The sequence below is a fragment of the Bufo gargarizans genome, chromosome 5, assembly GCF_014858855.1.
Source record: "Bufo gargarizans isolate SCDJY-AF-19 chromosome 5, ASM1485885v1, whole genome shotgun sequence".
In the NCBI taxonomy this organism is placed as follows: domain Eukaryota; kingdom Metazoa; phylum Chordata; class Amphibia; order Anura; family Bufonidae; genus Bufo; species Bufo gargarizans.
Genome location: NC_058084.1, coordinates 14,426,680 through 14,440,865, shown reverse-complemented (window position 1 = coordinate 14,440,865; position 14,186 = coordinate 14,426,680). Strand labels below are relative to the sequence as shown.

General features: G+C 48.8%; 1 protein-coding gene across 2 annotated transcripts in view; it reads right to left on the bottom strand.

The window, feature by feature from the left end:
• AGO2 (argonaute RISC catalytic component 2) overlaps nt 1–14,186 on the bottom strand; it is a 91,441-nt gene that overhangs the window by 37,725 nt on the left and 39,530 nt on the right. For both annotated transcript variants that reach the window (XM_044292805.1, XM_044292806.1), the window contains exons 3-6: nt 12,681–12,801; nt 10,207–10,391; nt 9,950–10,086; nt 6,210–6,344 (exon numbers count right to left, since the gene is read on the bottom strand). In XM_044292805.1, the coding sequence (XP_044148740.1) occupies nt 6,210–6,344; nt 9,950–10,086; nt 10,207–10,391; nt 12,681–12,801 (578 nt within the window). The remainder of the gene's footprint in view (nt 1–6,209; nt 6,345–9,949; nt 10,087–10,206; nt 10,392–12,680; nt 12,802–14,186) is intronic.

Here is a 14,186-nt window from a genome sequence, read left to right as displayed (position 1 = left end):
TGTCCCCCAAGGAAAGAGCGAGAAAGAGATTTTACTGGTAAGTTATACAAAAATCTCGTTTTCTCGCCCAGTTTCCTTGGGGGACACAGAAGACCTTGGGACGTTCAAAAGCAGTCCAAAAGGGGGAGGGACCACAGCACCAAGGTGAAGCACCCGAAAGGCATCAATGAACCGCCGCCTGTAAACCCAGGCGGGGTAAGGCAGCATCTGCCAAAGTCAGAGTATGCACCCTGTAGAACTCAGTAAGGCGTGCAAGGCAGACCTGTGGCCGCCGTGCCCAAATGCACGGCCGAAGCCCAATGCCTCCGGCCCAGGAGGCACCGACCGCTCTGGTGAAAGGAACGGTGACACCAAAGACAGAATCCTGCCCTTGGTGCGGTAACCTCAGCAATAGCCAATCTGATCAAGCGGAGGAAAACCACCCTGGAGTCTGTCAACCCTATGCACAGCCCTCCTGGAAACCCAAGAGGCCGAACGACTGCAAGAGTCGGAGATCTCCAAGTAAAAACGGCAAGGCCCAAACAACGTCCAAATAGGTGAGGTGTTGAAGCGAAAGGCAAACACCACCTTCAGAAGGAAGGAAGGAAGGAAGAAACGGGATGCAGAACAGCCCTGTCCTGGAAAAGACAAAGCTCGTAACAAAAAAAGGGGCCATTCCGGCACCCGTCAGAGACACGACTGATACGGAACACAACCGTACAGGACAGAAGGGGTAGAGAGAACTCCTGTAACGGCTCCAAGGACAAGATTGGAGCGCCGAGAGTACAGTACAGAGGAACCAAAGAGCCACTCCGAGGAAGAAGGTCTGGACATGCCCCGAGGGCCGGGGAACGCTGGAAGAGGAAGGACAGCGCCGACACTTGACACTTCAAGCAAAGGAGTCCCAGTCCCAGGTCCAGGCCGGACTGGAGAAAGACAGAACCATGGGGGGGAGAAGGGCAGAGTGGGGAATGCCCAGCTACCCACCGACACCCAGACAAAAAACCCTAAGTCCAACGACAGATCCTGGACGAAACACAGCCAGGAGCGAACAGTAGCGAGCCCGCTGGAGTCACCTGGGCAAGCGGATAAAAACCCAATGTGACCAGGCGCAGACCAGTAACACGGGCAGAAGGGTCGGCAAAAACTGGTCCCGTCGGCCTCCGAGCAACGTTGTCCCGTATCCACCCGGAGTGGGGGAGCAGAAGGACAGACGGAAGGGAACCGAAGGGTCCGCCCAGCATCCGCCAGATGCCAGGACAAGACAGGACAATCTGGACCGAAGGGCAGTCCCCCCAAGTTACCAAGAAGGTAAGTCTACAGCAGGACCATAGCCTAGAATGGAAAACGCAATCTGCACCCAGCGGGAGGACAGAACGCGGTAGACCCAGCAAGAGGCACACAGCAAATACAGCCAGTGTGAACAAGGGAGACAGTACGAGACCAAAGGAACACCGGAACCATCCACATGAACAACCATGCTCCCCCCAGAGGGGAGGACAGTGAAGGAACAGCCTCTGAAGCCTGGCCGGGCAGAAGCCACATCGGCGTGATCTGTACCGAACGGGGAGCCAAACAGAGCCGGCGAGACAAGGTAGTCGAGACAGAGGCCGGCATCACACCCCCCAACCGAAAGGAGGAGTGGGCAGCAGGGAAGTCATAGGACAGCCCAAAAGCAGAACCCTGCTACACTGTGAGACGCCAGGTTCACCGCCTCGCAGAAGGCAAATACCCTGAAGAACCCAAGGTGGAAGTCCTCCGGACCTGGGTAATAGAGCATCCAAGAGAAGTTGGGTGATCTACCCGAGAAGAGTGGCCCGAACCTGGTAGCAGATCAGACCGAAGCGTAGAGGGCGCCAAGAGGAAGGACTCATACCACACTGCATCCGAAGAGGAGGAAATGGTAATAGGCGAAGGAACCATAGTCCCGCCAGAGCCAACGAAGAATCCGAGGGGCGCTGCAGACAACAGCACGCATCTAGGAACCACGAACACTTCCCGGGAGGAAGGGCCAACGAAATGAATGAGTACCACCCAGCTCGGTGCAGTAGAGAGCACAGAGCCCTCCGGGTCAGGTGGACAGAACGATCTCTGTAGAGACGAGTGCAAGGCTTGCGGCAAGTAACCCAAGAGAACAAAGGGATGTCGCAGGAAGGAGGGGAAGCATACGTACGAGCAGCCCCGTAAGCAGTGAGAAGGCCAACCCACCTACGGGAGGAGAAGGCAGAAACGGCCCAAACAACGCACAAGAACGGCCGCTCCCTGCAAAAAAGACACTCAGAGAAGAGGGCCAGCCACAGAGTGCCCCAGCATCTATGGAAGTGCAAAGTGCAACCTGAAAGGGAGTTATGCATAAGCCTAGCATGGCACGCGATGGAACGTAAGCAGTCCGCCCCGAAAGAGGGGAAATGTACCTGGCAAACTGCAGTCGGCAAGAGTGCAAAGGCCCACCCCAAAAGGGGGTGACGCCTAAGGCCGTACCTACTCCAGAGACATAGGACATACCATACAATCCTGCAGGAGCGCAGGAGGTCCACCTAGTGAAAGGGGGACATGCACAGGGTTATCCTAGCATTAAGAGAGCGTGCAATAATTCCCCCAACACCGAACTTTGTGAGAGTGCAACCACTCCGCCAATGAAGGGGACATGTACAAGTCCAGCACAGCACGTACAAGGACAGCCGTGAATCTCATGAGCGTGCAAAGGTCCGCCCATGGAATGAGGGGTGGTCACACACAAGGCCAGCACCGAATCCAATGGGAGTGCAAGCGTTCCACCCATGTACGGCGCTGGTGCGATGTGTAAACATGACGCCCGCTTGCACGTGCAGCGGGCGTCATGCACATGGCCAGCATCTCATCCAGGGAGAGTGAGAGCACCCTGCCATGTACGGGAGTCATGCACATAACCAGCAACGTACTGGCGAGAGACAAACACAGTCAGTGAGAATGTGTGTATGTCGCCTGAGGAAGGGAGGCATGCCCATGGCCGGCAGCGAATGCGAATCCAGTGAGAGTGCGTACACCGCCCACGGAAGAGGGGCCATGCACATGGCTGACAGCGGATCCAGCGAGAGTGCAAGCACCCCGCCATGGAAGGGGTTCATGCACATGGCCAGCAACGCACCGGCGAGAGAACAACCACAGACAGAGGGAGTGTATGCATGCCGCCTGAGGGAAGGAGGCGTGCCCAAGGCCGGCAGCGAATCCAATGAGAGTGCAGCATACCACCTATGGAAGGGGGTCATGCCTATGGCCAGCCGCAAATCCAGTGAAAGTGCAGCGTTCCGCCTATGGAAGCGTGTCGTGCACCTGGCCAGTACCGCATCCGGTGAGAGTGCAGATTTCCGCCTAATAAAAGGGGGACATGCACATGATCGGCAACAAATCCAGTGAGAGTATAGCGTTCCGCCAATGGAAGGGGGTCACGCACATGGTCGACCGCGAATCCAGCGAGAGTGCTGCGTTCCGCCAATGGAAGGGGGACGTGCACATGGCCAGTACCGTATCCGGTGAGGGTGCAGTATTCCGCCTATGGAAGTTGGTCACGCACACGGCCGGCAGCGAATCCAGTGAGAGTGCTGCGTTCCGCCTATGGAAGGGGGACGTGCACATGGCCAGCACCGTATCCGGTGAGAGTGCAGTATTCCGCCTATGGAAGGGGGTCACGCACACGGCTGGCAGCGAATCCAGTGAGAGTGCAGCGTTCCGCCTATGGAAGGGGGTCGTGCACATGGCCAGCACCGCGCCTAAGAAGGTCATACACAGGGCCAGCCCGCAGCCAGGGAGAGTGCAGTATCCCGCCTGGGAGGGGGGGGGTCATGCCCATGGCAGGCACCATACCTGGAGAGGGTGACGAATGCTGCCTACAGAACTGACCGCATGCACTTGGCCCGCGCTGCATCCCGGGAGAGGGCAAGAAACCGCCTAAAAGGGGAAATGCACCTGGCAGCGACGCAGGCTGGGAGCGCGAAACCATGCTGCCTATGGAAGGGGGGCATGCAGACAGGCAGCACTACTGCGATGAGGCTGCAGCGTCCTGCGCAGCCCACAAGAATCTGTTAGACATCTGTTTATTCATTATTATTTCATATTTTTTTTTTTTTATTTTTATTTTTTTTTATTTAAAACAGCCTCTCTGAGGCTAAAGGGGAACCACCATATAGGGCACAGATTCTCTTGATGCAAGAGAAAAAAGGGGTGGCCAACCATACAGGCCCATTGGGAGCCGGCCTGCACCCAAAGGGTTAACAGGGAGCCGGCCTGGGGGCCGGCGCTGCGATCCACTGGGGGCGGAGGAAGCCCCAGGCGGGAAGAATTCGCGCCTGGAGAAGTACCCGCCCCCTCCAACAAAGGCCAGACTTTCGCGGCCTAGTAGGCCGTAAAGCCGGGGCCTAAATTTGTGCGGCGCCCGGCCGACCGGGGCCGCATAGTATTATATACCGCCGGGACTGAGGCGGAGCGGCGCATTAAACCGGCCGCGGGAGCCCACCCCGCAGGCCGGAAGAGTCGGGCCCAAATGGAGTGCCGGAATTGCGGCCCCGCAGGCCCGATGGCGGCCCAGCAGGTCATTGCGGCGCCCGGCCGCACCGGAATGTCCATGCCGGCCGGAGGCGAGGTCTGTCAGGAGCGGGCCCCAGGCCCTGAGCAACGCTCCGGTAAGGAGATGGGGGGACCCCGAGATCGGGTGCCCGCGTAGTATCATATACCGGCGGGACATCAAAAGATAAAGGGGGACAGCAGCTGCATGTCCTATGGGGCCAGGAGGGGGAGGGGGGGAGCAGGGAGCAGATTGCCGCCCTGCGGCACCCCAGGGGCCAGCCTAGATCCAGCAGTGGAAGGGTTAAGGTTTGTCCAGGGATTCGAACTCATGACCTCTGCCATCAGAGGCAAGGCATTCACCATCACAGCTATGAAAGCTGTTCAGAGAGGCACAGTATGGGCCATGGGGGGGGGGGGGGGGGGTTAGGCCCGCAGGAGACCGGGTGGTGGTGGTGGTGGAAAGGGGGGGGTCGTAGGGCTGGAGAAGCCAATCTCTCACCATAGCCGTCTTCACCCTCGGTCCATTCCAGCAGGGTCGCCCCTTCAGCTACTGGCACCGTAGTGGCAGGACGCTGGAAGAGGGGCTTGGCGTGCGGGCGACCCTTGCGCTGGCGGGATACAGGGGAGCTGGGCTGCCCTGGTCCACCTTGCCTTCTGTGGGGGAGGCAGCAGTGCGGATGACCGGCACTGGCGCAGCTCGACCCCGGGAGAAACAGAGAGGTCTAGTGCGACTCTGTTGTCCCTGATGATCTGGAACAAAAAGAAAAGAAAAAAGTAAAAATCAAAATTTAAACAAGGAGAATCAGCCCTGCAGTAGCAGGGAGTGTCTTGCCTCCTTGGACACTAAGCAAAAACTGGCAGTCTCTCTCTCCAGGCTGAGGGTATAGCTGTGGAGGAGGGGCTTAACAGTTTTCACTTAGTGTCACGCCTCCTATGGAGATGAGCTATACCCAAGGTCTTCTGTGTCCCCCAAGGAAACTGGGCGAGAAATGCAATGTACGTCAGTGGTTTTGAAAACCCCATCTACAGATTTAGGGCTTGATCCATATTTAACTCTTGAATCCACATAAGGGAAGCAGTCACGCAGATGTAAGAGTAAGGCCTAGTTCACACGATCGTATAGCTTTTATATTTTTTTGCGGTCCGTCTTTAACGGATCCGTTGGTCCCTTTTTGACTTCCATTGTGTTTCCGTTTCGTATGTCCGCAAAGAATAGCCGTATGGTTTCATTTTTTCAATACTTTTTTGCGGACCCATTGACTTTAATGGAGCCACGACCCGTGATTTACGGCCAAATATAGGACAAGCTCTATCTTTCAACGGAACGGAAAAACGGAATGCACACGGAACACATTCCGTTTTCTTTGCGGAACCATTGAAATGAATTATTTCGTATACGGACCACAAAAAAAACGGCCCGTTCACTCGCAAAAAAAAACTGTGTGTGAACTAGGCCTAAGGCTTTGTCCCCTAGTATAAAGGAACTTACTAGTAAGCAGAATGCCTCCCATGTTGAAAAGCCACCTGCCAAGATCCACCAGTCAGTCCAATTGTCACTTTGAAGGTGTTATGTGTGTTGCTGGGCAAGAGTCAGACACCACTAACCCGATATTGATGGCCTATCCTGAGAACAGGTTGATTTTTCTAAGCTAGATAACCGCTTTAAGTCACTCGTCTCTCGCATTTACCTTTTATTTCTTTGGTAAACTTGACCCTTTGGGAATCAGTCAGAGGTTTCTGTTGCTCCTCTATGCTCTTGAAATCCAGAACTTCGCACATGAACTCTATTACTGGCTGTGCTTTGTAAAACGCTGTAGCAGATACTGGAAACGAGAGAAACGTGGTCATTATGTATTCCCAACGACATTACGCAGTCTTCATGCAGACAGACAACATCAAGCCTCAACCACTGAGGTGGTGACAGCAGACCGACTTACTGGAAATCCTACAACATTTCAGAGCACAAACTCAGCAGATCGCCGCGGCAGCTTTTAAGGCGTTGTCTCACTTCAGCAAATGGCATTTATCATGTAGAGAAAGTTAATACAAGCCTCTGCCCACAACCTCTGTATACGAGCAGTGTATAATGTGATAGAAAAATGAATCCAGCCAGCAAAGGGAGCAATATGGACAATCACAATACATTAGTGTCTCATTAACTTTCTCTACATGATAAATGCCATTTGCTGAAGTGACAACCCCTTTAAATTAAATAAATCTGTGATTAAATAATCCATTGGTCCACATTTACCAAGACCACTGCAGCCTATGCTAACCTAAGTAAAGATGGTTGGAGTCATATTTGCCTTAAGGACAGGGCCAATTTCTGAGTTTGTTTTTAATCTTCCTACCTTCCAAAAGCAACAGAGCTTTCTTAAACAGGACCTTTCATGGTTTTACATTAATTGAGATAAATACCTGTACTTGTGGGGTACCCTCCGCTGATGCCACCCTGCCTGATTTTTTTCAAATATCGCTCCTACGCCCCGCTGTGCCACCCTGTATTTTTTGTGCTCAGTATGCCAATACTTAGCATCGGTACAGGGAGGAGGAGACTCTAGGGTTTCTCTGTGGGAGTATCCTTCTCCCTGGCTGTGCCGCGATCCAATCACAGCAGGAGAACGTCACAGCCAGGGAGAATGAGACTCCTACAGAAACCCTGGCGTCTCCTCCTCCCTCTACCGATGCAGCGCGAAAAACACAGGGGGCACAGCGGGTGTACGAGCTGTATTTTTCAAAATAAATAAATAAGGCAGGCTGGCAGCATCAGTGGGGGGTACCCCACAAGTACAGGTATTTATCTCAATATAAAACCATGAAAGGTCCTCTCTTTAAATGTTCCCTTCACATTTCCATAGGAGGGCTTACATTTTTTGCAGGACAAGTTAAATTTTTTTAAAGCGCCATTTAATTTGCCATATGTTGAATTGGAAAACAGGAAAAAAAAGTTTAGATTTTTTGGGGGGTAAGCCAACTAGAAAAAATATTTTTTTCTCAACAAATTTAACACATAGGAAAAATATTTTGATATTTATAACAGTTTGGACATTTTTAATGACTTTATATGTAAAATTGGGTGATCGAGTTAAAATTTGTGTATTTTATTTATTTTTTCATTTTTTTTACCGTAAAAATTTTTCACCCCTCCATGGAACTTGATTATACGATCTTCACTTGTCCCAAAAACGGCAAGAGAATATTATTGCAGCCTGGGGGATTTTCACAGGGCGCCTGTCAGGCCATGCCTCAAGCACAGATTTTTCAGGCCGCTCGCTATCAAGCACTGGGCGCCAGGCTGTCATGGCAACTGAATGAGCCCCACGATTAGCATTATTGCCGATCCCTGTAGCTGCTGAACCCACCATGTATGGGGCCATGTGGGAACAGTGCTCAGAACAACGGCTCTGCGATTCACCAAGGGATAGGAGGGGCTTAGTGAGCGGAAGGAAGGAACAGGTGTGCACCAAAGGTAAAAGGGCACAACCTTGATGCTCCAAACAATTAATCTGCATATGTCTTTCTGCTAATTGAAGCACCGGTTTAACTAAAGATAGGTCTTTACATGTCTCTGCTAGCACTACTTGACCCCATGCTTCGCCTATAGAAACATAGAATGTGTCGGCAGATAAGAACCATTTGGCCCATCTAGTCTGCCCAATATACTGATACTATGGATAGCCCCTGGCCCTACCTTATATGAAGGATGGCCTTATGCCTATCCCATGCATGCTTAACCTCCTTCACTGTATTTGCAGCTACCACTTCTGCAGGAAGGCTATTCCATGCATCCACTACTCTCTCAGTAAAGTAATACTTCCTGATATTACTTTTGAACCTTTGCCCCTCTAATTTAAAACTATGTCCTCTTGTAGCAGTTTTTCTACTTTAAAATATTCTCTCCTCTTTTACCTTGTTGATTCCCTTTATGTATTTAGCAGTTTCTATCATATCCCCTCTGTCTCGTCTTTTTTCCAAGCTATACATGTTAAGGTCCTTTAATCTTTCCTTGTAAGTTTTATCCTGCAATCCATGGACCAGTTTAGTAGCTCTTCTCTGAACTCTCTCCAAAGTATCAATATCCTTCTGGAGATATGGTCTCCAGTACTGAGCACAATACTCCAGATGAGGTCTCACTAGTGCTCTGTAGAGCGGCATGAGCACCTCCCTCTTTCTACTAGTAATGCCTCTCCCTATACACCCCAGCATTATGCTAGCATTTCCTGCTGCTCTATGACATGGTCTGCCTACCTTTAAGTCTTCTGAAATAATGATCCCTAAATCCCTTTCCTCAGACACTGAGGTTAGGACTGTATCACAGATTTTATATTCTGCTCTTGGGTTTTTACGTCCCCAGGTGCATTATCTTGCACTTATCACATTACATTTTAGTTGCCAGATTTTTGACCATTCCTCTAGTTTTCCTAAGTCCTTTTCCATTCGGTGTATCCCTCCAGGAACATCAACCCTGTTACAAATTTTTGTGTCATCAGCAAAAAGACCACCTTACCATGAGGCCTTCTGCAATTTCGCTGATAAAGCTATTAAACAATATGGGTCCCAGAACAGATCCCTGATGTACCCCACTGGTAACAAGACCTTGGTCTGAATATACCCCATTGACTACAACCCTCTGTTGCCTGTCCCTCAGCCACTGCCTAATCCATTCAACAATATGGGAGTCCAAGCCCAAAGACTGCACTTATTGATAAGCCTTCTATGTGGGACAGTATCGAAAGCCTTACTGAAGTCCTAGATAAGCGATGTCTACTGCACCTCCTCCATCTATTATTTTAGGTCACCCAATCAAAAAAATCAATAAGATTAGTTTGACATGATCTCCCTGAAGTAAACCCATGCTGTTTTTCATCTTTCAATCCATGGGATTTTAGATGTTCCACAATCCTCTCCTTAAGTATGGTTTCCATTAATTTCCTCACTATTGATGTCAGGCTTATTGGCCTATAGTTGCCCGATTCCTCCCTACTACCTTTCTTGTGAATGGGCACAACATTTGCCAATTTAAAATCTTTTGCTTAATAAACAAAACAAGGTGACAGACTCCCTTTAATGTAAATGAATCATGGAAACTAAGGGGCACATTTATTAAGACCAGCGATTTAGACGCTGGCCTTATTAAACCCTTAAGCTGGCGTTAGTTCCACTAAAGTTATGTAGAGGGTGCCAGGCCCCTTCATAACTTAGGCGGAACCTCCACCAGTTGTACATGTAAGAGAGCTTCCAAGCTCTTTTTCTACGCCTAAAACAGGCATAGCAAATGTTAAATCAGATGGTCCTGTCCCCTTCCTCTCCCACAATTTTAGACCTGGAGTGAGCGGGTAAAAGTCACAGATAGCGGGGCAAATCTGCACCTGAAATACACCTAATATAGGCTTATTTCATTATAATGAATGACCCCCTAAGAACTTACCATCTATGTTAAGCATCATTTTCCAGAGAGAAGGTCTAACAGATTGATGGAAGCCAAACCAAACTTCTCTACCCCCACCAAGAGGATTTGCACATCCTTCGGATGCAGTAAAGAACGAACGGCCCACAGGCGTGTACCTAAGGAGTGCAAAGTTGGGTGAATGAGAAGACATGGAAATCCTACACGGCACAGAAGCCAGCATCTACAGTAGGCGACATTCCGTGAAACACTAACTCCAAAGATGGCTTTATACGTACCTCATAGAGGGCAAATGTCTCATCACTACGTCTAATGCCTGGATAGTCTCAAAAGGAACGCTGGGAAGACGTCCGGTCAATGCGTCGTGTAACGCTTGTAAGCTCACACACGCCATCCATTTGATTGCTACCTTGAAGATGCGGTCCTTTCCTTCCCCTGGCAGTGTAACTTCCAACTCCACCTGCTGTAAAGTGCAAAAACGAACAGCAAATAATTCTGCTTATTCTACAAATCACAGAGCTGTCACAGGACAGAACTACCATAAACGTACTATCCTACATACATAAGAAAAGAAAGCCAAAGTGCATGTTCACAATCACCAGATTTGTTGAAGAAATTTGCACAAATGAACACCCATTCCATATATCTGCATGGGGTCGTTTCTGCAGCATGTGCATGGATTTCTGCAAGCCCAATTTGGATGAACGGAAAAGCCGCAAATGTTTCCGATACAAACCTGAGGTGTATAAACCTGCACTGATGCACCAAATTCCAGATTCCTCAGACTGATGGGACCCACAGCGCTGGGTCCTGGCTCGTTTGCTCCTCGGCCTCTGCTGCTAGTCTTGATTTCTCCCATCTATACTTCCTGTTTGATGCAGCCAATTACTAGCCACTGCTCCCATTGAGTCATGTCAAATGGTGACGAGGCACAAGAGTAGCAGGTTACTGCTGTGGCCTGTGATTGGCTGCAGTGGTGTTAAACCGGCGTTTACCAAAGACAAGCACCGGAGACCGCAAAGCGAACAAGCCCAGCGCTGCAGAAAAGTTAAGTATGATTACCAATGTGGGTCCCGCCAGTCTGAGGTATGGAAATAAGTTCACAACCCCCCCTTTTACATAGGCCAATGATTGAGCAGAAGAATGCTCGTTCCCAGTCACTGCCCAGTATAAGCTCGTTTGTTGGCTGATCAGATCTTTCATAGAAACGCTTGGACGTCAACAGCACGTTGCTCCATGTAAACAGGGGATGTGCCGACCTCTCAAACTGCACTGTGGACAAATTATCGCTCTGCTGCTCCATTCAAACAGTTAACATAGATTCCCGTTTGGCAGTGGCCCCAGTGGCCAGACACACGCTGATCAGAGAATTATCTTTATACTGGGACAATCCATTTAAGGCCTCTTTCACAAGTATGGCTTTTTCAATATTTTGCAGTCCGTTTTTCATGGATCCGTTGTTCGTTTCCATTCTTCCGTATGGCATATACAGTAATTACATAGAAAAAATTGGGCTGGGCATAAAATTTTCAATGGATGGTTCCGCAAAAACGGAACGGATACGGAAGACATACGGATGCTTTTCCATATGTGTTCCTTTTTTATTTTTTTGCGGACCCATTGACTTTGAAGGGAGCCAAGGAACGTGATTTGCGGGCAATAGGACATGTTCTATCTTTCAACGGAACAGAAAAACTGAAAGCATACGGAGTACATTCCGTTTTTTGCTGCGGAACCATTGAAACCCCCCCCCCCCCCCAAAAAAAAAAAAAGGTCGTGTGCAGGAGGCCTAATACTGTGCTCCTTATGAGAAACCAGGCACAACTCTTTGTATGGCTAGCTCAGCTGAACAAAATTATACCTTTCACTTAGCGATTCATTGCTTTATTCTGGAGAAAAGAGCACTTTAATCCATACGCAAATAAGCAGCTAAGTGCACCAATGATGGGCCCAAGTTTTTGTGTGCACCTTTGTTTCTACCAATTCCTCTCACAGCCCCTCCAAATCCTTTTTGATTAACAGGACCATGCAGGAACCTGGTTCTATCAATCAAGGAAGAGGGAAGGACTGACGGAGGAAACCGGAGGAGCAAGGGTGCACAGAGCGGCTTGGGCCCATCCTTGGTGCGCTTAACTGCTCACTAAAGATTAAAAGTGCTTTTTCTCCAGAATAATGCAATAGATTGTGAAGTGAAAGGTATAAGTTCATTCAGCTGAGCCAGCCCTACAAGGCATTGTGTTTAACAGTGAATATTTTAGTGATAGTTTCCTTTTAGGCGGGATAAACTTTTGCACTGAAATGCACACTGACAAGTCAGTCAAATGTCGACATTACATATTACCGAGTATGTGCACCTTTAACTACAGCACCTACGTTGCAGTTCCAAAAAAGGTACACAAACCCATTAAAAGGGGAGATAAACCTTTGGCGAAACCACAATCGTGCAGCATTGCGTCTCATAGCGCCCAGCACCATTGGTTTTCATCTGCATATGGGATCCATACTCCACAAAGCTGGAAAGGCCAAGCAAAGGAGATGAAACCTGATGGTGCAAAACACGATGAGAAGCGCTGCTGCAGAATTATGATTTCAATAAAGGTTATGTTTCCCTAAAAAAATATAACTCGTATGAAGAGCAAAAGGATATAAAAACAGATTTGGTTCTGTACTACAATCCTATGAAAATGTATTTTTAAAAAATAAATAGAAAATCATTCACTTTCTATAAACTACAACTATATCAGATGCTTACTTTGTCCCTGGCAATAGGAAGGGGTATTGCAGTGTAAAGGTTTTTCCTCCCATCAAACACAGGCTTCCGATCTCCAAAGATTTGACCCTTAAAATGCAATACCATGTGTTCTACTATTTCCCTGGAGGAGACACAAGAACAAAGTGAGAGGGAATTTAAATGAAAACATTATAAATAAAACTATTAATGCGCACACATACACAAGTCAATGACACACAGGAAGGACAGCATCTGCATGCAGTTTGTATGTTCTCCCCGTGTTTCCGTGGGTTTCCTCAGGGTTCTCTGGTTTCCTCCCATAGATAGACTGATAGGGGACTTAGACTGTGAGCCCTATTGGAAACAGCACGATACTAATGTCTGTAAAGCGCTGCGGAATATATCAGCGCTAAAGAAGTGAGTAAAATAAATAATCTAAGATGCACCCACTACTGCCTGGGGTTTTTAGGATTACAAATTGTGCACTTTTTAACACTGCAAAAGGCCCATAAGTATAATAGCAGAGGCCAAAAGTGTTCTTTTGGCCTTCATTGGGCAGGTGGTGTTTTCCGTTTTTTCCCCCCCTCATCAGCCTGCACTGTTCCATACAGATCCAGAGAGTAGAAAGAAGACTTATTCTGCACAGTATGCGTCTCTCTATGTATGCCGGCTTGTGTGTTATGGCCGCCTCTGGGGGACGGATGCCACACAGTCGTCCTGACAGCTATTAAAGGCATTTGCGCTTGGAAAAGCTATGCCTCAGTGGCTCGGGATTCTTGGGAAAAAAATCGCAAGACGGAAACAAAGTGGAGTTGATTGAAACTTTGATTGACATCCTGCAGACCACAGAATTTTTTTTCAACAGCGTTCATATCTCCGAGGTTCACTGATAAAGTCAAGGACAAAATGGGAGTATTCTCAGAGAAGGCAGGCGATGGCGTCCACCAGGATATACTGGACTCTGAATGACGCTATTGAGGAAAGTGTAAGGAGAAGGCTTGCGGACAAACTTGTAAAAGTGATTTGGTGTATAATCAAATTTACAAACACCACTCACTTTCACTTTTTTTTTTGCGGTTTCATGCAGACCTTATGTGAATAAAACTGGTAAATGCGTAGATCGCTGTCCTGGTCACAAGAGCAAAGGTTCTGGGGGTAAAAGTATATGCTCATCTAATACTTTTGCGCATATTAACATATACCATCTACAGCCTCTCTCTAGAATCCACAGCTCTCTCCAAATTGGAGGTCTGTGTGCTGTCTGCATTTTATTTGCGGACCTTTTGTTTTCAATGGGTCTGTGGTCTGCATTTTGCAGACATGTTTTTGCGGAACGGACATACAGATGCAAAAAGCACACAGATGATCTGTTTGCCTGTTCCGCACATGGACAGAACATGCAAAATGCAGACCTATTGAAAATGCGGATGCAACGTGGACCGGATCCATAATTTGCACACTGCAAAATGGATACAGTCGTGTGCATGAGACCTAACCCTGTGCAAGCGGTCACTGCATCTGAATGCT